Source organism: Rhamphochromis sp. 'chilingali' (genome assembly GCF_963969265.1).
Source record: "Rhamphochromis sp. 'chilingali' genome assembly, chromosome: 1".
NCBI classification, from domain to species: domain Eukaryota; kingdom Metazoa; phylum Chordata; class Actinopteri; order Cichliformes; family Cichlidae; genus Rhamphochromis; species Rhamphochromis sp. 'chilingali'.
The window spans coordinates 43,363,477-43,387,639 of record NC_137929.1 but is presented as its reverse complement, the minus strand read 5'-3'; the positions used below and the strand labels follow the sequence as shown (position 1 = coordinate 43,387,639).

The 24,163-nt window shown below is 43.0% G+C and overlaps 1 protein-coding gene across 2 annotated transcripts; it reads left to right on the top strand.

The window, feature by feature from the left end:
• Window positions 1–9,867: 9,867 nt before the first annotated feature.
• ccnb3 (cyclin B3) lies at window positions 9,868–20,622 on the top strand. 2 transcript variants are annotated; one of them, XM_080875624.1, is made up of 12 exons: window positions 9,868–10,025; window positions 10,264–10,406; window positions 10,608–10,691; window positions 14,955–15,067; window positions 15,184–15,361; window positions 15,452–15,550; window positions 15,678–15,770; window positions 15,857–15,994; window positions 17,376–17,531; window positions 17,645–17,794; window positions 19,695–19,825; window positions 19,913–20,622. In XM_080875624.1, the coding sequence occupies exons 2-12, from the start codon at window positions 10,323–10,325 to the stop codon at window positions 19,980–19,982; spliced, it is 1,296 nt and encodes a 431-aa protein (XP_080731750.1). In that variant the 5' UTR covers window positions 9,868–10,025; window positions 10,264–10,322; the 3' UTR covers window positions 19,983–20,622. The 2 variants fall into 2 exon arrangements, with proteins under 2 accessions (XP_080731750.1, XP_080731749.1); XM_080875623.1 differs by having other exon boundaries at window positions 9,872–10,025; window positions 10,261–10,406.
• The last annotated feature ends 3,541 nt before the right edge of the window (window positions 20,623–24,163 follow it).

Sequence of the window (24,163 nt, the reverse complement as noted above, 5' to 3'; positions counted from 1 at the left end):
TTGGCTGGCCAAGGGAAGAATAGGTCAGTATCTGGCCAGGTCTCCTCTGCCTTGTAGATCTCCTTAGTACGGGCTGAGGTCCAGGTTGAGACCCTTGAGTGTTTTCACTGGAGTCATTGGTCTGGGGCGCCAGCTGCTCTTCGCCAAACTCTGGTTCCTCCACAGGGGGCGAAATGTCATTCTCTCTCTCCTGCTCCATCTCTCCTACACTCACTCGGTCAAACTCTGATCCCATAGGAACATCGCCACCCTGCATGTCACCAGGTGTCTCAGGACTAACCAATGACCCGCTCACTGGGACCTGATTAGGAATGTCCCGATTGGTCCTTAATGATTCTCTGGGTACCCGCAGCCAGTAACAAGGTGCCTCCTCATCCGTTTCAGATCCACTTACATCACCAGCCTCTATTTGGTCGACCGTTTCCCGTGGCTGATTTGACTTTCCTTTTGCCCTTGGCGGTCTATCAGGCATGCGATCATCTGTAATGTCTGCTGGTAGATCATTAACTTGAAGCAACAAATTTCTGTGGAGGGTGCGAGTATGGTGACCTCTGTTTTCAGGGCTGACCTTATAAACTGGGTTGTCACCAACCTGCTCTCTGACAATGTAGATAGTTTTCTCCCAATAGGGTTTCAGTTTGCATGGACCTCCCCTTTCTGCAACGTTGCGAACAAGAACCCTGTCACCTGGTTGTAGGGTTACACCCCTGTTCCGTTTGTCATAATAGTGCTTGCCTTTGGCACTCGAATGTTGGCTGTTCGTGCTGGCTATCTTGTACGCTTCGATCATTTTCTCTTTCCATCGTTTTGCATATCCACTTGGAGTGTCGGCCTCGTCCTCAGCTACCAACCCAAAGAGGAGATCGACGGGGAGACGTGGATGGCGACCATAAAGGAGGTAATATGGAGAAAACCCAGTGGACCCATGTTTGGTGCAGTTGTATGCGTGCACAACGTGAGACAGGTGATCTTTCCAGTTCTCTCTCTCTCTTTCTCGCCCAACGTCCTGAGCATTTGTAGCAGAGTCCGATTGAACCTCTCTGCAGGGTTGCCCTGTGGATGGTATGGGGAAGTCCTAGAATGGTTTACACCGGCCAGTTGTCTGAGAGCCCTAAACAACTCATTCTCAAACTCCCGGCCCTGATCATGGTGAAGCTTAGCTGGATAGCCAAACCGTAGGATGAAGTCACCGAAGATTCGCTCTGCAGCTGTCTTTCCAGCCTTGTTTTTAGTGGGGTATGCTTGTGCGAATCTGGTGAAGTGGTCGACTACAACCAGTATGTATTCGTACCCACCCCGGCTGGTCTCAAGGTGCAGAAAGTCAATGCATACGAGCTCTAGGGGCGAGCTCGATGTAAGGCTCCCCATAGGTGCCCTGTCAGGTAAGGCTGGCTTTTTTTGCTTAATGCAACGACATCGTCTGGTGATATATTCCTCAACCTCTCTCTTCATAAAGGGCCAATAAAAGCGATCTCTTACTAGGCTAAGGACTCTTTCCACACCAACATGTCCCATGTTGTCATGGAGGTGTGAGAGGACAGTTTGTTTGTAGATGGCAGGCAGGACTAACTGCTTTCGGCTGGGAGTCTTCCTATAGAGTAAGCCATTTTCCACCTGCAGCCTACTCCATTCTCGTGACAATTTCCTTGTGGACTTGTCCAATGTTCTACGAACCTCATCAGTTAGATCTCTGTTATTCTCCTTTAACTCTAACATTTTGCTGATAACAGGATCTTTCCGCTGCTCATCTGAGAGCTCTTTGCAGCTGATGACTGGAAATGTTCCAGTGTCTGCATGTGTCTGGTGTTGTGATGTTATGTTGAGGGCTGCCACCCATGCTACATCCCCTTTTTCTGCAGTCCTAGTTCCCTCCCAGGTGGCACACACTGCCTCTTCTGGTAGTCTTTCTGAGCACTGATCCATAAAAACACTGATATCAAGTGGACAGCGCGAAAGCGTGTCTGCATCAATGTTCTGTTTGCCTGGCCGATACCTGATTTCAAAATGGAAATCGGCAAGCTGCCCCACCCAGCGATGACCCACAGCATTGAGCTTGGCTGTGCTCATAATGTAGGTCAGGGGGTTGTTGTCCGTGAAGACCGTGAAATGGGGCGCATAGTACAGGTAGTCGACAAATTTTTCACATACTGCCCATTTCAAGGCCAGAAACTCCAGTTTCCCACTATGGAGGTGGTAATTCTGTTCTGCTGGGGTCAGTGTGCGTGACCCATAACCTATCACCCTCATCTTATCATCTTGTTTCTGGTACAGGACCGCCCCCAGGCCCTGTTGGGACGCGTCTGTGTGCAGTATGAAAGGGTGATCAAAGTCTGGGTAGGCTAGCACTGGTGGGCTTGTTAGAATGTCTATGAGACGCTCAAGAATCTGTTGGTGTTGGCTGCCCCACTCTACTGGAGTCCGTGAAGATAACTGCGGCCCCTTCCCCTTTTCTCTTACAAGGTTAGTTAGAGGTGGGCTGGGGTTTGTCTTGAGCAATTCATAAAGCGGCCTGGCTATGCGGGAGAAGTCCTGCACATAAGCCCGGTAGTAGCTCAGAAAACCCAGTAGCCGCCTGACATCACCGACTGTTTGAGGGGCTTTTTGCTTTAGCGCCTGTACTGCCTCTAGGTCCTTTGGGTCTATCCTCACTCCATCTGCCGACACCAGGCGGCCTACATACCTGACCTCTTTGCGAAGTAGCTCACATTTCTCAGGGCGGAGCTTAACTCCATGGCGTTGCAGAGCTTGAAGTACACGCCGCAAGACCTCAACATGTTCCTCAAAGGACCTGGAGAAACATAGCACATCATCCAGATAAGGGATGCAACACTCATCCCTGAGTGTGTCCAACATTTCCTCCATGCTTCTTTGGAAGGCTGCTGGTGCATTAGAAAGGCCAAACGGGATCCTGACCCACTCATATAAGCCCCATGGGGTGGTGAATGCAGTCAGGTGCCTGGACCCCTCCGCGATAAAGCCTTGGTGGTAAGCCTTGCCCTGATCTAGGATGGAAAACCACCTGTAGCCTCCGAGTGAGTCAATCAGGTCCTGTATGCGGGGGAGGGGGTGCCGATCTGGCACAGTCTTTTTGTTGAGAAGCCGGTAATCAATGCACAGGCGCAATGATCCGTCTTTCTTTCTCACACAAACAATAGGGGCAGCATATGGCGAGTGTGATTTTACAATCCACCCCTTCACAAGCAGCTCCTGTATATATTCTTTAACCTCCCTGTACAATGGCTTTGGGACTGACGCATAAGCCTTTTGGACTGGGGTGTCATCTTTGAGTCTAACTGACATTTGGAGAGAGGGTATATATCCAATGTCACTGCCGTCCCGTGCAAAAGCAGCTGATTCCTCATTCAACATTTTCTCGACTATTCTCTGCTGTTCTGAACTAAGGTGACTGAGGTCAACCGGTGGTCGCCACAGGTCAGCAGGGGGAGTGCCAGGAGAGGCCACATTAACTTCAGCCTTTAATACACAAGCTTGTGTTGGACCCCCATCTCCAACGTCCTGTTCGCCTGGCTCCAGAACTTTGGCAACATGTTGGATGGAGCCAAGTTGGGACCTCTTTGGCAGAGTGATTACTTGGTTTGTGTGGTTGGAAATTGGCACTAACAAATGGTTGTTTGGTGTTACTGATTTCCAACAATCCTTCCCCCACACTCAGCTGCTCTAGCGTGGCGCTATCCTCTAGTGGCTCATACAGGACAACAGGGTTGGAAATGTCAAAGGTAGATGGTACTTTACATCGCACATTTACCGTTTTACCAGGTGGAACATAAACATTTTCCTTCCCTACCCTAATGGTGGTTATACTGTGGTTTGACTCTTTCTGCAGATTGATAAAGTTGACCATGGCTCTTGCCTGTTCTTCCTCCACTCCTAGGGCTTTGCGGAGAAGGCTGAGGATCATAGTGTGTGCATCTGCATCACACTTATGACTATTAATCATCCCTTGGAGGACATTGGCTCCCAGTAGTGGCTGGGGGAGGGGGAGCTGGCTGATTAGGAAGGGTACTTCCATTGTAAGGTTGGGATCGGTGTTCCCCGGGAGTTTAACTGTTAGCTCCACCCACCCATCATATGGGATTGGCTGTCCATTTGCTGCACACAGGTCAAGGCTTTCCCCAGGATCAAGAAGTTCTTGTAAGGGCCTCACTGCATATTGGGGAATGAACGTCTCCTTCCAGGATCTATCAATGATGCTCACTTGTGAGCCAGTATCAAATAGTACTGTCACAGCATAGCCGTTGACAAAACAATTTAGTAGGCTCTTTTTACCAATCAATGGCACTGTTCGGGCTGTACTGTCAGTAACTGCTTGGCTTTTCAGTGGGGAGGGCTGGCTTTCTTCTTTGCAGCGTTTTTTTCCCTTTCCCTTCAGACGTCTCAGTTTGCTAGTGGGCATTACTGAGTGGGACTGGGGATTTGGGATGGTCTCTGTCTGTCCCTCAACAGAGACCGGCTCCCGTTTCCCGGCTGGTTGGTTCGTTTTAAACAGCCAATTGCCCTATGCCCGGCATCCCCACACACAAAGCAGTGATTACAGTTTTCTGAGCCTTGCTGCATACATTTGGTGCAGCTGGGTATTTTACCTCTCCTTGCAGCTGAAGGTTGACTTGGTGGAGGAGTGAGTGCCTGGTTAACAAGAGGTTGGGTGCCATGGAATTGGTCCTGGCCTGGCGTTTGGAAAGGTGCAGTCTTTGATTGGGTTGTATGAATAGCTGCCGCTTGTTGGCCCATTAAAGTCGCAACCATGTTAGTCAAAGCCTCTACTTGTGCACTAAGCTGTTGGATCGCATCATTATCCCCACTGTTTGCACTCACATCCCCTCCTTCCACCTGGACACTATGTGTATGTGTTGTTTTTTGACAGGGGGGAATGACCTAACCTACGCTGGTGTTCATTTTCATCGCTAATCATCTTCATAACCTGTCTGAGAATCTCCTCATCAGTGACGTTGCTGTTTGAAAGGAGTGGCCTTAGTTGCTGTCTGATGTCAGTATGTTTTGTGCCCAGGCCTTGGTGGATACTGTGAAGAAAGACTTCCTGAATAGTTTTGGGTTCATAACGAATGTCTGTACTGACCTGTTTTGATTGGAACAGGATCTTCTGTTTGAGTCCAATCATGCGGTACAAGAACTGTTGTGGGGTTTCTTGTTCACTCTGTCTTGCACACATAAGCTCTTGGAACAATTCAGTGCTGGCCTTTTCACCCAGGTGTGATCTAAGAAAGCCCTTGAGTTCATTCACAGTGATTTCATCTTTGTTGATGAGCATATCCTTGAAGACACCTGGCTTTACAATTCTCAGTACACCCCGGATAACCTCAGTCTCTGTGAAACCCTCTCTAATGCCTTCATCTATCTGTTTACACATGCTGCTATAAGTTATGTCAGCATTGTGGTCCCCAATCTGGCCACCATGTACCTTAAATTCCCTCCGTTGGAGGTAAGAGAGGTCCTTTAAGGAAACCATTCTCTCAGTGGTTACATGTGATGAGGGGTGAGGTATTGCTGCATGTGTTACTGGGTCACCTATACTGTGTGCCCCACTAGGATGTGTGTTACTTGCATTTCTAAAATGCTATGGCTCTCCACCCCGCTCATCATTTATGATTCTAGGCTGGGTTGGACTCAGATTGGTGGTGCGAGCCTGTGCACCAAAGTCAGTCTGCTGTGATGTTGTAGGCTCTCTGGGGATGGAAAGTAAGGGGGTGGTATGCTGTTGAGTGTTAGTAACTGGTGGTAACTGGCCTAAGGTAGCATGTGTCACTGTAGTGCGCTCGACTGTCTTAGCACTAACAACTGGTGACTCCAGTGGCTGCGCCACCCCATTAGCAGTGTTCAATAGGCCACGATTTTCAACCATACTGCATACAAGATCATTTAGCACCAGCAACTGACTCATTCCCTCATCCTCAGAATTTAACAAAGCATCTGACTGCATATAGTTGATAATGCAATCCACACAACCTTCTTCATCAGTGGACTCTAATTCACTACTCTGGCTGTCTGTGACCAGGTCCCTTGCGAGCTGATAGGCTTCTGCACCTGAAAGCTTATACAAGTTCTTTTTGATGCTCCAAACCAGCTCCTTGCGCGCTGCTGCCATGATGAGCTTCGACTAATGAGACACAGAGGTGCAGTTCCGTTGGTGGAGTGAAGACCCTCGTACAGATCTTGACTTCTCTTTGTGGACACCCACCAGCTGGCGTCTCGGCTACAGCGATGCCATCTCACGTTGACTTTCTGGTTCTAGTATCTCTGGACCCTCTTCCTTAGAAGACTCAACAGGAAGTGGATCCCGGACGAGCTCCCACAATTTGTTACGGGCCCCAGGAATGGTGCCACAATAACAAAGAAGAAATCCCTGCAAACACAGGTAAAGTTCAGGAGCAATGAAGACAGTGCACTCGGTTTGCCTCTCAGATTGCATCTCTTATTCAAGTTTCAACAAACATGAACAGCATTAACAATATCCACGTGTGCATGACTTTTTCAGTCCCAGTGTCCATATCTGTCCATTTCCCCAAAGTCACAAGTAGAAAAATAAATGAATTCACACTCTACACGTTCCACTATTTTACATGTACTTCATGCGATCGCTCAGTCTAAGCAAAACAAAAGTACACACCTGCTCTTACTTAAGTAGTTGGAAGCCACTGTAATCTACAATGAATTTACAGCAATATACGACTGTACAGATTCTGAATACTGAAATTGAGCAGAATTAGACACACATTTACAGCACACTGAGGATGAAATTCACTTTTGCATAACATGGACAACTTCTTTCTACTTCACATGTCATTAACACTCACATATTAAACAGCTATATACTTTTCAAACCTCAATGACACTTAACAATAAAACATCTTTGTATCATAAGCTTTATATAAAATAGTAAAGTGTGCGGGAGTACCAACCTTCATAATGAAAAGAAAAGAAATCGATATGAATGACCTTCCTACAAGACAATGCTCTGGGCGCTAACGACCCACAAATACAAAACATTACCGCGCCGTTTCTGCTAGCGGCCTGCGCAGCCTGACACCGCTGTCTCACACTGATGCGAGTCGACCGCGCGGCAGTGCCCATAAGTGTTACAGGTACTGTTCTACTTCTTCACAAGTTAACATGGAGATAAAACATTGTTATGTACAAACAGTAGTAGTATTTCTTTACCAGGTACCAACCTGCAAACACAGGTAAAGTTCAGGAGCAATGAAGACAGTGCACTCGGTTTGCCTCTCAGATTGCATCTGACTCGTGGGCGGAAGTCCATCCCCCTAAAGCAACCGGGTTGCACCTGTCTTGGAATAATAGTTCCACCTGGGGTGTTGCTCCATTTCTTTGTACCTTCTATACAGTTTATGTGACAAAATAATGCACTGGTTAGGTTGGTCATGTTGTCAAAGTCATTTTGGATATTAATAGCCACAGAAAATAACTGATAAACAAATTAAATAAATTAAATTAAATGATTAACACAAAAGTGGCCATGCATTTTGGGTGTGCCACACACAGAAACAGATTCCTGAAGAGCACCGGGCCAGACTATGTGGAACACAATGTCAGTGACTCTATAATGCAGTCAGTTCAAAGCTTATCTCTCACACGATGCAAATTCAGACAGCTGTCGAGTTTTAAACTAAAACTATTTTTGTACTAAAACTAAACCAATCTTCTTCTTCTTTTTTTTCCAGCAGCTTTCTTTAGGGGTCACCACAACAGATCATCGGTATTCATCTCACCCTATCAATAGCATGCTCCTCTGTCACACCAGTCCTCTGCATTTCCTCCTTCTCTCCATCCATTAATCTCCTCTGTGGTCTTCCTCTTTTTCTCGTGCCTGGCAGCTCCATTTTCAACATCCTTTGGCCAGTATATCCACTGCCCCCCTCTGCACATGTCCAAACCATTTCAGCCTAGCCTCTAGTCTCCATCCTGAGCTGTCACTCTGACATAGTTATTTCAAATCTTGTCCATTCTGGTAACTCCCAGTTTAAATCTTAACATATTTAGCACTACTACCTCCAGCTTGCCCACCCACACATCATTCATAGGCAATAAAGATTTATAGGTTTCTACTTATTTAATAACACTTCTACTTTTCTTTCTACTTTTCTTTCATGGCTTATTTGTAAGTTTAGATTTCATGTTTGCCTTCCAACACATCAAAATTTGAGCACTTAAAGTTGAAATATAAATGTGCTCAGCATCCTTTGCTCAGCTACATGACATAAATGCATAACACTGGCCTTAATCTGTTATGGTAAATGGACTGGTTCTTATCCGGTTGTTCAGTCTGACGTCACTAGCCGTGTCTGGGCCTAAACTCCGCTGCAGGTCCATATATCAAACGATCACTATGGCATTACTGAGAGTTGAAAAACTGTCTAAAGTCTTTCATCTTTAATAAAATGATCAGTGTTCTGCTCTACCAGGTGTAACAACTGAGTTTAACATCCAGGCATCCATGAAAACGGAATTTATGACATTTAACGGAGTTAGAAGTTAGCAGGATGTTAGCTCGCTAGCTTCTATCTAAATACAATATAGCATGTCCCTGACTGCGGGGTTTTGGAAACAAATTAAAACGTACAGCTTTCTTATCACTTCCAACATAAATGAAGACAGAAAACTAAACAGCAGTGACGTTTGTAGGGTTACTGAACTTGGGCTAGCTGGTATATAATGATGTGCTACGTGACCGCTAGCGACACAGCTATGTTAGCATAATATAAACAAGCTAACTTTTTTTCCACTCGATAAAAGTTAACGTGAGTGTTCTCGGTGGTCAGGAACAAATGTAATCGCATGGCAGGATGCTGTAAAAGGACCAAACTTCAGCCAGGAGAACAACTGAGATAATCCATCCACAATACGAGGTTAGTCATTCATATACTGCTGCATGGGCTGGGCTGTAGTTACATCCTAAGGTTTTAAAAACTGAGCTTAAATAAATGATTAGCAGTAATAAAAGCCGAGGGAGGTCAACAGTGATCACTGACTGTTTTAGGAGCTTTTTGAGATCAAATAGAAGAAAATACATAACATTAAACATGTTAACAACACAAAAGCCATATTAAACGCAGACTACTTTAGACCCGGAAGTAGGATTCGTCGCGTCATCACTGAACAACCGGATACAGGTTATCATACTTTCAAAGCACTTTATTCAACATGCCTCATTTACTCATTTACACCCATTCATACAAATTATTCTTCTGCTTAAGTGCTTTCTCTCTAATAGTTATACACATTCATATTCCAATGAAGGGATCAAAGAGCAACATGGTGTTCAGTATACTTCCTGATTCACAGCTACCCCAGCAGTATTATAGTAGAAAGATGTTTTGAATTAAAACAAATATTGAATATTAAATGGTATGTGTGTATATATGTGTGTTGAGTATATGCACTAGCGTACAAATTCAAGATCAAAAGCGTGTTTCAACCATATGAATGTCAATAAAATACAAGCCTCGATGCTTAAAACTCCTATTGGTTGCTTGGTGGTTTGAAAATAGCGAAAGCTCCTCCTTTGGAGTTTGCTTGATATTGTCAAAAAGATTTGGGCGGCACAGAAGCTGTAGTTGTTTAAACTGCTAACCGTAAGTTTTGCTTCCTTAATTAAATAGGAAAATACCAATTTTAAAAATAAACCTTAGTTAAATTATAAAATAGAGCCTTTTCTTTTTAAACAATCAATGATCTTTTTAACTCTTTTATTTTGAAATTGTATCCATCGACGCACCGGGCGTAGCTGTTAACATAAAACCAGCGCTCCTTGGCAACCTGCATCCTTAGCGACGTCCTGATTGGTCCGCCAGACTCAAATTCTATCCAATGAGAGCGAAGCGCAGCAGATTTGATCCTCGGCTGAACCACTTTTGTTTGAGCTCTCGTCTTAGTAACAACACAGTTGAATCGGATTAGTAACCCAAACTATATGCATTTTTGCTTCTCTAAAACAAGTCACCGGACTAAAGAAGAAAGTTTTATACCATAAGGTAGGATAAACAAATTTATCTGCGCCATTTTGGCGTTCTATTTTTTAAAATTTTAGTACACAACCGATTCACCTGAGAAACTCCGCCCTCTTAGCGTAAAGCTTTAATACCAGGGTTTCTGCATGTGATGTTTAGCCATATACGTTATCTCAAAACAATTTTAAATCTGTTTGTTTTTCTTTTACTGTTTCCTTTTAATCATCCCGGTATTTTTGCGTGCTTTTCTTTGCTGTAGCAGAACACGGAGCAGCGGCTGCAGAGCTTTGTTTTTAGGAAGAAACCGTCAGGGAGTGAGCCATGCCTTTTCCAAGGGGAAGGAAACCCACAGCGGCCGCTGGCAGCAAAATACCCAAACTGAATGCAACAGCGTCCGAGAACCAGGTAAAATGCACGTGCATTCATGTGTCTTCTGGTGGCTCGCTCTGATGTAAACACAGCAGGTAGTGCTGCACCTGAAGGCTGCATGGGAAGGATGGAGATGATGATGATGCCTGCTTTGCAATGCAACGCAACGAGGCTTCTTTTGCCCATGCACTGTGCAAAACTTTATATATGTGGTGTGTTTTCTGTTTGTGCATACAGGAGGACGCGACACAGGTTAAGAGGTCCTCCTCCCCTCCTCGTGGAGCTCCCAAGAAGAGGACTGCTTTCATCGATATCACCAATGTAAGTACTTTTTTCTTTCTTTTTTTTTTTTTTTAAAGGTTGTGACTTGGGCTTTAACAGCAGGATCAGAGCTTCAATAAGCACACAAAGAGACATATTTATCGCAAAGATGGTTCATCAAGAGTCGGGATTGAACTTCCTGACAGTTGATGTCACCTTTCGTAGGATTTCATGGGCTCCTAGTTTGTGTGCTTTTTTTGTATGTGAAAGGTTAAAGTTGTCAACATTTAACCATTTGATTGTGTTGACATATAAGAAAGTTATAAGTCCTGCTTCAGTGGGACTGTTTGTTTGTTTTGCCTAGTTCAGTTTTCACGCTAACGTCAAATATAAAATGATCCTTGACTTCTTTTCCTCTCGACACAAATGTGTGGTATGGCCCAACCATTGTGATCAGCTTGTTCAGCATTGATTCCTCCTGTTTCATTCTGCCACAGTTTTTGAATTTATCAGTGAGAGAAAAACAGTTTCTCAGTACAATGAATAATAATCACAGCATCCATGTAAAGACTCACAAATGTCAAACTCACGGAGAGGGAGAGAGACTGAGAAAATTTATTGAGAGTGATGTGAGCGTTTGTACAAGAAGATGGAGGGGAAAAAACTTGAGGGACAAATATATTACAACCCAAAACATCAGATCACAATGAGCGAGGACTCAGAAGAGGGATGAAACTCCTGGCTAGGGATGGGTACCGGTATCCGGTGCCATTATAGCACCGGTTCTGACGTAAACGGTAGTAACCAGACCAAAACGCAGCGCACATTTCGGTGCTTTATTTCCTCAGATGTCATACACTTCAGATTCTAGCCAATCATTTTACCTTTGCAAGCATAGTAGGCGGGCCCAGGTACGTACGTTCTTTTAGCTACACATTAAAAATGCCCAAAGGAGGCTAAGCTGTCAAAAGTCTGGCTGTACTTCACAGCCAAAGATGCAAACTCAGCAGCCTGCAACAAGTACTTTAAGGTGATACTGTGCAAAGGAGGTAACACCTCGAATCTGATGAAACACCCGGCAACGTAGCGTTTTTTTAAAGCCGAGAAATGCACCGTACCTACTACGGGCGTGGTGCCTGTTATCGGTCCCGGAGTTAGCAACATTCCCCAAGAACCCGAAGAGGAGAGTCCTGGCCCCTAGCCCTGCCAGTGTAGCAGAAATGATGAGGATGATGATGGCAGCAGCAGCCGTTCTTCTCTGGGCGAGTAGCTTAATGTTGTTCGTGTGTAATTTACGTTGAGTAGGCTATCCACGTTATTAAATTAATGCATGTAAGGTGAACTAGCAAACACCGTCGTAGTTACATGCGGCTGTCCTCTTGTTTGATGGCAGATACTCCCTTCACCCTGGCCAAAAAGGCTAAAATGACCAAAGAAAAAGTGGAAAACAGTTAAACATGAGAGGTTTAGGACAAAGTTTGTGTTTTTTCCATTGTTTAAGCACTGCTTCCAGCCATACCATACCATATATGCCCTATAGCTGCAGAAAAGGCTAACATTGTTACCTTTTTACAAAAAAACAGCTGAACATGAGAGGTTTTTGGACAAAGTTTGTGTTCTCCATTCTTTAAGCACCGGTTCGAGCACCGTTTAAGCACCGGCAACGTTTCAAAAGTACCGGTTTGGCACCGGTATCGGATAAAACCTAAACAATACCCATCCCTACTCCTGGCATTTCCCGCCGTTGGCTGGCACTGCATATAAAACACCATGACAACCATATGGTAACAAACATGTTATCGCGAGCATAAATGCCAGCTACGACGTCGACCTCTTAACATTTAAATCGGACTTTATTCTGCTTTTGATGTAAGGCTGACATTACTGCTGCCATCAAAACTTACAGCTGCACATACGGTTTGCACAAGGTACAGTCGTCAGATACGGATTCCATCAAAGTGGTCTGAGCACAGTTAGCACACAGTAGCAGTAGGAGACGTGGTGTCACTAATTCAAATACTCCATTTCCAGCCTAGTCCAGCCTGGCTCGAGTGTTCAGTCTTTGCTTGGTGTATTCTACAGACAGCTACTAGCTCTGTTCTCATGTATGAGGACTTTTTGAATTTATTTTTCTCCACTTATTTAATTCAGGTCTTTGGGGGACTGTAGCCTATCCCAGATATCACAGGGTGTATTGATACAGTTCCATTTAATGTTTACGATCACTTGAAAAATGGCAAAAAAAATCATATTTTGCATGGTTGGATCTTAATAAGGTTCAAAGTAGAGCTTCAACATGATGAAGAAATAGGAGTGAGAAAACTTTTTTTTTGAGCATGCAATTCATTGAAAACGACGCTTAAACTGAAACATGCGTGGTTTCTTAATAAAGAAAAATTCTTATAAAAAGAAATGGCAAACTCTTAAATGAGAAAGTGTGTCACTTAACAAAACATGTTTTAATAAAGCTGGGCAATTTGAAGTTTCAAACAAAATCCACTTTAAACATTTTCACCGATCCCACCTCCGTCAGGGTGGTGTCTGAAGCCTGTGCGACACTCTAATCCTACATTTTAGTGCGTCAGTGTGTGATGGATCTGCACTGTGGTGTGAATGTGTCCTCGGTAGGGATGGGTATCGAAAACCGGTTCTTGTTGAGAACCGGTTCCCACTGTTTCAATTCCTTGGAATCGTTTGCCATTTTTGCAAACGATTCCCTTATCGATTCCAGTCGCCCCGAATGACGTCACCACGTTGCGGAGCGTCATTTACCTGGCAGGAAACATGGCGCCTAAGCGGCTCAAACGCTCAAAAGTTTGATTATACTTTATGAGAACCGATGACAACAGGGCAACTTGCAAAGTAGATATTTCATTTAAGGGAGGAAACACTACGAATATGCAAAAGCATTTGCTCACAAAACACGCGATGACCTTAAATGAATGTCGTGTTTTTAATTCCGCTCCGGACTCGTGACTCTCAACCCAGCAGCAGCGCTAACGTTTGCACGTCCTCTCCCGTTAATGCGGCAGGTAAATAATCAACTAACAGTGCATATTATGTTAGCGCAATCTGCCTTATTACAAGACCTGCCATTACTGTACATGTAGGTGACCATGATGAGAGAGACAGACAGAGTCTGGCTGGCGCTCGCTGGCAGTTCTCGCTGCAGTCTACCGGTAGCGTCTCCTTTCAGGCCAGGATAGACTAATGTTACCGAGCAGTGTCTAAGTTTGTGGTCAAAGGCTTGCACCCATTTGCCACAGCAGATGCCCCCGATTTTTGGTAAGTGAATGTGTTTAATTGTAGGCAGGGACATTACTGGATATTCTTGTGTAATTGCCACAGAACAATTTATGTTATACTTTGTTATTGCTACAGAAGAATGTTGCAGCTTTAAGGCAGGGATGACTCCTGGAGTTGCTTTCTCACTGCATATGCTTTATTTCACAATCAGATCGATTCGATAACAAAAACATACAGCAGCTCCTCTCCTACTCCTAGCCCTTCGCTGTGGTGGAAAAAAGAACGACTTCAATCCCCTTCAAGGAACATACGTACAAAATAGTTTTCCTGATACACCAATGGGGCGTTCAATGCCATCTTGTAAATATGAGTACTCTGGCAGAGTAACAGTTCAAATGAAAAATACACCAGAACAAACAAGCAAACAAAAAAAGATGTGTGGGGTACCTTTGAACCAATGAACAAAGTATAACAATTTATACTTTTTAACATAACCCGACCCCGTCAATATGTGATATGTCTCACAAGAATATTTATTTTATTATTTTACATTTACAATTTTTTTTTTCCTGGGGACCCTGTGACACCCCATTGAAGAGCCGTAGGCTGGTTCTCTCAAGATCTCACTGTTGGGTTTGTAAGGCCATGTTACTCCTAAATTTCTATCTTGTTCAAAGAGAAGATATAAAACAAAGCTCTGAGCTAATCGACCTTAGTGTTCTCCTTTTTTAAAAAAAAAAAGAATCGATAAGAGAATCGATAAAGAATCGAATCGTTAAACAGAATCGAAAATGGAATCGGAATCGTTAAAATCTTATCAATACCCATCCCTAGTCCTCGGCTGCCTGGCGGGGGTGTGAAACAAACATTTTGCTTGTTTTTTTTCACCTCACAATCACCTGAACGCTTGCTGTCAAACCAGCGGTGTGTCAGAGAACAATTGTGTGGAATATTTGTCTGGACTCGAGTCACATTTTGAAATTGTTTCATGCATAAAAGGACAAATTGTAAGAGTCTGAAGTAAAATGTATCACAAACTGGATCCATGTTTAAAACTAATTCTCGTCATGTTCCCAGGCTCATAAGGTACAGATCAGCTTTCCTGGGAAGAAGAAGGAACCAGGGAAGAAGACTGCAAAGAAAACCAGCTCCACCTCAGCGTCTGCAAGCAACCTAGCTAACCTGAAAAAGTAGGTCCATTTAACTGTTCTAATAACCCTCAGGTTAAATTTCTTGTTCCCCTTTCATGCCTTGCGCCAGTCGGTGGCAGACTTCTTTAATTCCCCTCTTCTCTCCCTCCGTGCAGGTCGTCGTCGTCTGTGAGCTCAGAGGGAACGATATCCGAGCGAGAGAGGACCGATACGGAGGAGGAGGAGAAGGAAGGGGACACGTTGGTCAATGTGGCAGCTCCTGTAGAAGAGCAGGCTGCTGCTGCTACGTCTCCTGCTGCCCGTGAAGCGCCGGCACACCTTCGGAGACAAGAAGTAAGGGAAATTATAGATTTATAGAAAGCTAGAGACGCTGTGAAAAGCTTTTCCTGAGTTGTTTCCTTTTCTTTTCACCCATCCATGCAGATCCCAAAGGAGTTTGACATTGACTCTGAGAACTCTGAGGACTGCTACATGTGTCCAGAGTATGCAAAGGATATTTTTGACTACCTTAAAAACAGAGAGGTGAGACAAATTGTAAAGCCTTTATCGCACTGGACTTTTTTTCTTTTCTTTTTTTGTGAGTTAAATAAATTTAAATATACACAGGTTTTGTTTACATTTCCTTTCTCTTTAATTTTATCGTCCGCAGGAGAAGTTTGTCCTCTGTAACTACATGCCCACGCAGCCCAGCCTCAACTCAGAGATGAGGGCCATCCTGATTGACTGGCTGGTCGAAGTACAGGTGAGGTGTTAGTTAAACGTCGCATTCCTGCTGTGTTAGAAACACTTGCTTGCTCTGAGTGACACTTTGTTTCTCCCTTTATTTAGGAGAATTTCGAGCTGTACCATGAGACCCTCTACCTGGCGGTAAAGATGACGGACCACTACTTGGCTAAAACCCCGGTCCACAGGGAGATGCTGCAGCTCGTTGGCTCTACCGCCATGCTCGTAGCCTCCAAATTTGAGGTGAGAACCCAACTGTGGCACATGGGAGTCTGAAATTTCTCATAGGATGTCTCACAAGCTATGGTAAGTAATGGTAAAGAAAGGTATTAAACTAGTATACAAGTCTATTAATGGGAACAGAGCGCAATCATTTGCTTGTAAGGTGAATGTGTTTCTAAAAAATAGTTGTTGTTTTTTTTATTTTTTTTATTTAAATGGTGAAAAGTAAAAAAAACAAGGCTGTGAGGATAAAAAGCACACGTGAACGGAGATATTCAGCTCTTAAGTGCTCCTGGGAGGCAAGTCACGGAGTCTCAATCCCAGGTTGATTAACTGCACCTATCAGGGCTCCTCGATGTAACAGAGACACACACTCAGTGCACACTTCTTTACAGCGTGGCTGCAGGTTTTCTAATTCCACTCCGATCCTCGGTTTTGACTCTCAGCAGATCGTCTTGACCATTATTTACATGCCATCAGCCATTTACAAAGCTGAGTGCTTTAAAAAAAAACATAAAATACCATCTAATCAAAAAACATGAGACAGTGATGGATTTCCTTGAAAATGTTATTACAAAAAATGCAAACTTAAATACAAGGGCAGTGAGTTTAGGTCATAATGAGTTATCTCTCAAACTAACCACCTACTATTACCAGTTTAAGTTCCCTTTTTACATAAGAAAATACATCTGTAAACTATGTAGCTGTACACAGTTTTTAATTAATTTTAAACTGCGGCCCCTCTGCAGTATCTTTGCGGCCCACCAGGGGCCCCCCAAGCCCACACTTTAGATATTTGCATTAACAAACAGTTGAACAGGTGTATAGGGCTTTGGAGCGTGATGTCACGGGGGTGGGCGTGGAAAGGATTTTGGCCCGATCCGCCATTTTGGGGGTCTAAGTAAGGAGCGAAAGCCCTATCTAATGAAGTGGCCAGAGTGTACATATAGAAGACCAGCCAGAGAAGAAAGGTTGTCAGAGGACGTACTGAATTTCAGAAAAAACATAAACTTTTGACATTCGGTGCTTTCAAGCTCTGTACGTCTTTAGAAATGGGTGAAAAGTGTTATTTATTCTGTCGTAACCGCGGCCAGAGTAGAAGTTCAGCCTCCTCTGATGTCGGGCACAGTTGGCATGAGCTTTTCCAGCTTTAGATCAAGCATGTAAAAGTTGTTACAGCCTAGGGCTTTTATTTTGAAGTGCACGTAGAGAAAACTGAAGGGGAGCAACTATCCAGAGGCTCAAAACATGAAACAGAAATGAGATCAAACGGACTGTGAGACCTGACCTTGTGCATACGCAGTGAAATGACTGCAGGACTCGAAAATGCATTAAAGGGGACGGTCGAATTGCAATCAGGTTTCAACCTAATGCTTATTCGTGTTTTTTAACCATCCCGCAGGAGCACAGCCCGCCTTGCGTCGACGACTTCTTATACATTTGTGACGACGCATACAAAAGGGAGGAGCTCATCTCCATGGAGGCCAGCATCCTGCAGACGCTGTCTTTTGACATCAACATCCCCATCCCGTATCGATTCCTCAGACGCTATGCCAAGGTGTGCATGACCAGGAGAGGTTACTCCACCACTGACTGCAGCTCTGTTTGTTTTTGTGTGACTCGACCTGCGTTCACATCTCACGAGAATGTTTGTTGTGGCTGTGTCTGCAGTGCGTGAGCGCCAGCATGGACACGCTGACTCTGGCTCGCTACTACTGCGAGATGAGTCTCATGGAGATGGACCTTGTTCCAGAGAGAGGCTCGTTGGTGGCCTCGGCCTGCCTGCTGATGGCGCTGGTCACCAAAGACCTGGGAGGATGGGTAGGTTACCTCCATATTGTTCCTTGTCTTGCTTGCATTAGACTAACGGACCAGTCTAAAATACTTCCCTAAAGTCTGACACTGATCTTTAGTGTTTTCGCTCTCCTAAGTTGATTTTTGGCAAGTTAGGTTTTCTTTCTTTTTGAGTTTTTACTAAGGCCATTTCTCAATACCCAGATACTCAAGTTATAAATAGAAGACCACAATCCACAGTTTTCACACGATGTCAGAGCTACTGGGATATACCCACACGGCGCCCTCCAGCCCAGTCCTTGGAAGTCTTTGAGTCTAACTTGGCCAAAGCTTGCTGGACTATCAGATTTCTTTACAGAAATGAGTACAGCACCAACATCTGAACACACCTGTCCTATTCCTCCCTTTCAAGCCAAATTGCACCAATCCCTGCTGTCAACAGCGACCAAGGCTGTCAGTGGCATTTACACCGTAAACACTATTTACCCAACATTGGAAAAATTCTGTCAGCTTTACTGTTATGACACCACATTAATGTGACAAATTAATAGTCCCATACTTGCACTTGTCTCTTGTGCTTTCTTCTTCCCCTCACCCCCACTCACAGATGGCTGCCCATCCCTGAGCTTTGGTTTTACCAAAGGTTGCTTCCTGTTAAAAGGGACTTTTTCTTCTATCACCTTTTGATTGTTCATAAGGGGTCATTTTGGGGGTGTTTTCTGTTTTCTCTGTATTACTGTAGGGTCTTTTTCCTATAATGTCAAGCAGTTTGAGGAAACATTTGTTGTGATTTGGTACTAGATTATTAATATGGAATTGAATTTTTTTTTTTTAAGCTAGCTATGTAGCGTTTGCTTTTGCTGTAACAATGAACAATTTCTTGCTCTTCACCTGTCACGTGCCGGCATTATTAACCCATCCAGATCAAAAGTACATGCTTTCATCCTAGCAGCAAGGTAAGGTGAGGGAATCTGTAGAAGATGCATGTAGATGTCACTCAACCACTTTCAGGGATTTAAATATAAAAATGGATCCCAAGTCCCCAAAAACCCATAGTTTCACTTCATATATTTGTTTTCCTCCACGGATGGATGATCCAAGTAGTCTTGGCTCCAGTCAGGTGGAAAAATAAGCTTAATGCTTTTGTCCTGCAGTACTACAGACTGTCCACTATTGCCCGTTATTATGGAGGAAAGTTTTGCCCATTCAGGGTAGTGAGTCGGTCACATGACTGGAAAATGTGGATGAAATCTGACATGTGAACATGTGTTTTGTCTGCATGTTCTTGGTCACCCTGGTAAAGGTAACATAAGGCATTTGAAATAAAGACACCTGGACTGCTTTTTGTTTGTCAAAGTTTTGAGCAATACAAACAACTTGCATTATTATAGCTGACTATGAAGCAGGGGAAGGGTTTGGTTGCTGGCAACTTTTAACCTTTTTTCTCAGAATGATTTATACAAAGCACTCTTTTCTACAGTAAACACCATCTAATGACGTTACTTGATCTGTTCTAACATGTGTAATGTTTGCAGCACTGAAGAAGCTTCTCTTCCTCGTGTTATTTCCATCCTTTCCATTAAATGTAGACTTTGTTAAATCTGATGCCGTGTCAGTTCGTGCGACATTACCAGCCTCTCATTTGCAGCTCTGTCTCCTGAACAGTCCTCCCAATTTAAATATAAATTGTTTTTTGTATGTAAAATTGAGCCCTTATTGCTTCCATTTTGCTGTTAGGGGTGGTGGGTAATTTCATTTCTTGCCTGCGCCGGCTTCCAGAATCATCTCCTGTAAGCTTTTGGCAATTTAGAAGTAATATTATCTTTGTGTAATGTTGTATTGGATTTTAATAACTTTAAAGGGGTTCAACATGGCTGGCTTTTCTTTTTCTTTTTTTTAAATGAGTGCTGCTCTTTTTTCCCTGCAGTCTCCCATCCTGCAGTTTCACTCGGGCTATCAGGCGTCAGATTTGGCGCCCGTTGTCAGGAGAATCTACTCGATGCTCTCAGCACCTCCTGATGATAAACTGAGAGCCATCAAGAACAAATACTCACATAAGTAAGTCTTCATGAAAGATTACAGGCGCTAGAATAATTTCAAAATGTTGTTTTTGGCTAACGATCGGTTCTTTTAATATGTTTTCAGGGTGTTTTTTGAAGTTGCGTCTCTGCCATTGCTCAGTATCGACATTTTGGAGAAAGCCTTGAGCTCTTAGTGACGTGTCTGGTTCAGAAGTTGGGAAAATGAAGCTTAAGATGAGTGAAAGTATTTTTCAAATTTCCCTCAAGAGGAAACATGTATATAAAATGTGAATATGTTTAATATTTATGTGTTGTGTAGTCTGTCCTTTATACCATAATATTATAATAAGACAATAATTCCCATTTGATGTAAAGGCGTTTTTAATGTGGGCGTTTGTTTGCAAGACGTTAATTACCTTTGAGAAAACTATAGCATGTATTTTATACATTTTTAAAGATTAGGGGGAAAAAAAACATCCTGATTATTAACTTGTCAACGTGTGTGTGTGTGTGTGTGTGTGTGTGTGTGTGTGTGTGTGTGTGTGTGTGTGTTTTACTGGATTTAAAATGTGTTTGTAAATCTTACTTTCCAAGACATATTATGCACAGGCCCACAAGTTCTGTATGTTACCATGTTCTTCAAGTTAAAGTATGCGTGTGTTTGCGTGTTCATGCATTGTACAGTGTTCATCATGTTACTATTGCTATGCAAATTATTTGTATAAAAGACGATCAGACGATGCCGTACTACTTTTAAGTGGCTGTCATGCGTACTCTTAAAATAAAGAAGTGTTTCTGTTTTGCTTTTATGTTTAATAAAAACGCTCTTTACTATATGCAGCTTGTTTCTTCCTTAAACGAAGTGCGACTGTGGGAAAGAAAAACTCCATTTTGACAGGAAGAAACCTCTTTTTACTGATGCTCGTCCAGGACACAAATGCTTGAGGCACTACTGGAAAAGCAATAGGAAGTCAATCAACCAGTCAACTTTGAGGATAGCCAGGAAAGTGATTACTAATGAGAGTGTTAAAAAAGAGAGACTGAAATGTGTGATAGTGATTAACTGTCGCAATGCACAATGAGCGAACTGCTGACGCCTTGAAGACACAATCTAATATCCCCGTGTTGGTGTTCCTGGATCATGAAAGGTAGTGTTGGTCCAGGTTCAGCACCTCAAGTGACTAATCTCATTCTGATGTCAAGTTTTGTGATGTGAAAGCACCATCACATACACCTAACAGAAAGTCCCAACCCTAACCGCCCCTGTTTTCGAATTTTTTTTTTTTTTTTTCCCTGAATGGACGTTGAAAATTTTTTTTTTTTTTTTTTTTTACATCAAAAAAACTATGACATCACAATAATTTGATTGGTCACGTGCAATATTGAACCTGGGCTTGACATTAATTATGGTGATGCAAGACCAAGAGCAACCCACATTATCACATACACCCTCTTAGGAAGGTCCTTTATACAATTATTTCAGTTATTTGTTTAAAAATAAAAGGATAATTATTAAAAGCCTACATACACTGAAAGTCTTTATGGATCATTTAAAGTAGATCATCGCAGCCATACTCCACATGAGTGCATCTATCTGGGAAAAGTATTTTTAAGTCTCGAGAAATTATCCGGCTCATACAAGTTCATGTGGAGACTGAGTTGAGTGTAGATCTGCTCTGATCTGTAATGCTCACGAAATGAGACACGCTGTTGAAATTGGGCTTATTTTTAAAAGAAAATTAGGTTGATATTACATGTTATTGCTCCAGCCTACTTGAGATCAAACGGAGTTTGAAATCCTTGCTGTGACGTGCAGGATGGGATTTTGTGTTACTACCACTAGAGGCCAGTAGTGCGCCATGAGGGGCCCCACTCTTCCTTCAGGGATGATGCTTCAGACTGTTTATAAATTAAAATAAGAGTTGCTGGGTTTGTCTTCATGAAACAAACATTTGATTTATTGCAAATGTTTCTTTTAGTCCACTGCGACCCTGTTTTGCCCGTGGGCCAAACAGTGACTTTTGATTGATGCTGTGGTTGTAATATAAACAAATATAATTAATAATACATCCACTCCTCTAATCTCTAGTGTGATTTAATTCAGCAGACCTTGGGTTAAGGATTAATGTTCAGAAACGGAGAGCAGCAGATGTTTAAAGTCTAGACAGGATGCGTCCAGGCTGACCACAGGGCGCTTTGGTAGCATTTAGAAAAGAAAAAAGTGAAGATTTAGATCGGTCGTTCTCAAAGATTGGAGTACCGAATGAGAATTTAGGGAGGAGATGGTGGTGGTGTCATAGTCTGAGCCAATATTTATGGACTAATTATATTTAGTGTTTGCATTCTGTCTAGTCAGAGTATAATTCAGAGTGTGTTTAACGCTGATGGCTGTCATTTTTATGCTTCTTTATAGTTATGTGAAGTATCTATTGCATGTAATATTGAGAAGAGTCGAAACAAAAAGGACTGTGGCTAAAGCTAAAGCTATCCAAAGTTCGGAGACAACTGCAAGCCGGCAGCCTCGGGATGAGCAAAGCTTTGAAGCAGTTAAAACTGCAACCAGTAAATCTCTGCATAAATATTATGGGTTTTATACTTTAATAACTTCTAGTTATTTTGCTTAGGTTCTTTTCAAGCACAACTTTAAATGTGCAAGAGCTACAAAAAACTGAAATAAGAACATCAAAAAACAACAAAGTATATGACAGTAAAATATCATCATCTTCTTTTTCCAGCTGCTGCCTTTAGGAGTCACCACTGTGGATCATCATGTCACAGCAAACCTCTGCATTTTTTACCTTAAGTGTTATTGCATCTGCCTTTTTTATTAAAGGATTTTTATTGAATTAATTGCTAAACCATCAAAACACTACACAATAAAAGAAAAGACAAGAAAAACATTTTGACTAAACATCCATTCGACGCTATCGGACTTACGTCAAATTAAGCTTTTGCTTCGTCTTTAGATAAGAACTCACAGAATCTGTCCCACTGCTCTTTAACCATCTCATTTTTATAATTAAGCCTCTCCAACATCTTCTCACAATCAACAGTGTCCATCAGTTGTTCAGTCCACATTGTCCGAGGTCAGAGTTTGAGATTACTTCCAAAACCTAAGGATCTGTGGCTGAAATCACTAGACCCCGCCTTTATTACTCTTATTACAGACTTCTTCCACTGTGGTAAGGCACTCCTGTCCCTGAGGAGACACATCCTTTGTGACCTGAGCAAAGCACACTTCAGTCATTACCTATGCAATCCCCCCCCCCCACCCCACCCAAAAAAAGAGTAGTGAGTAAGCGATCGGTGTGAGTAACGGACAGAATAATTGCATTGTCTTCTACCAGAGACATAACTACCTACTCTAATTAAATGGGTTGCCAACTGCCAGTAAAACAGAAGAAGACGAAAAAGAAATTACATAATAGTCATGCTGCGAGAAAACGCAGCGTGTAATAGCAATAGATAAATATGGTCCTGGAGAAAATTACGACCCAGATGAAGGCCCTAACATGAGTATTGGTCAGAAGAAAGCAAAAAAGGTATACCAGGACAAACTGAACCAATTCTGTTATGCCTGGTGCACGGGTAAAATGATCAATATGCTTTTTGTGACATTTTTGTTTGGTAGTGTGCCCTGTGATTTTTCTAATGTGAAATATGTGGCTCCAAAAGGTTGGGAAACTCTGCCATAGAGCACACATGGATGGATGGATTGAAATTAGCCTCTGGCTTCCGTGTCAAATTTCCCATTTCTGGAAACAAGGGTCACTCCATGCCACATAATCAAACACACAGCCAGGTTCTCCTTAGGCTTTTGTTTTCCTGTTTATCCAGGTGCGCCTTTTGTACCACAAGCTTGCTTTAGGGAACATTATTGGAAGTTGTAAATAACATAGTGTGGAGTTAGTGCCTCGATTATTGCATCAAACGTGTCATTTCTTGACAGCTTTTTAGCACTGGTTCAATAACATCAGTGTCATCGCCTCACTGTTACAGTTTTCATTAAGAGAAAGTTGGTTGTCACTACTTGGAGGAATTTGTCGATTCTCTCTCTGTCTTGAAGGTCGAGATAAGAAGACTTAGTGTGTTTCAAAATTCTCTTCCTCCACAGAGCGAAACCTTTTTGCACAGTTTGAAAAGTCAAACAGCCTCCTGGGGTTTAAGGGGTTAATTGCATATGACTGAGATGCGAGCCACTGGTGAAGAATGCAGCATCTTAACCTTAATTTGAAGTTTGCGTCCCTGACTTCTACTCCCAGAAGCCTCTTGCGGCTTTTCTCCCCTAAAATCCTCAGATGGCGGTCATCAGTGTAGCAGTTGAGCTCTGGAGATTTGTCCAGATCAATAAGTTCAGTGCTCTGCTTCTAAAAAA

Coding starts and splice junctions, on each gene's coding strand:
- ccnb3 (XM_080875624.1), top strand. CDS start 10,323: ATGCCTTTTCCAAGGGGAAGGAAACCCACAGCGGCCGCTGGCAGCAAA. Junction 10,692..14,954: donor CTTTCATCGATATCACCAAT/GTAAGTACTTTT, acceptor TCATGTTCCCAG/GCTCATAAGGTACAGATCAG. Junction 15,995..17,375: donor TCGTAGCCTCCAAATTTGAG/GTGAGAACCCAA, acceptor ACCATCCCGCAG/GAGCACAGCCCGCCTTGCGT.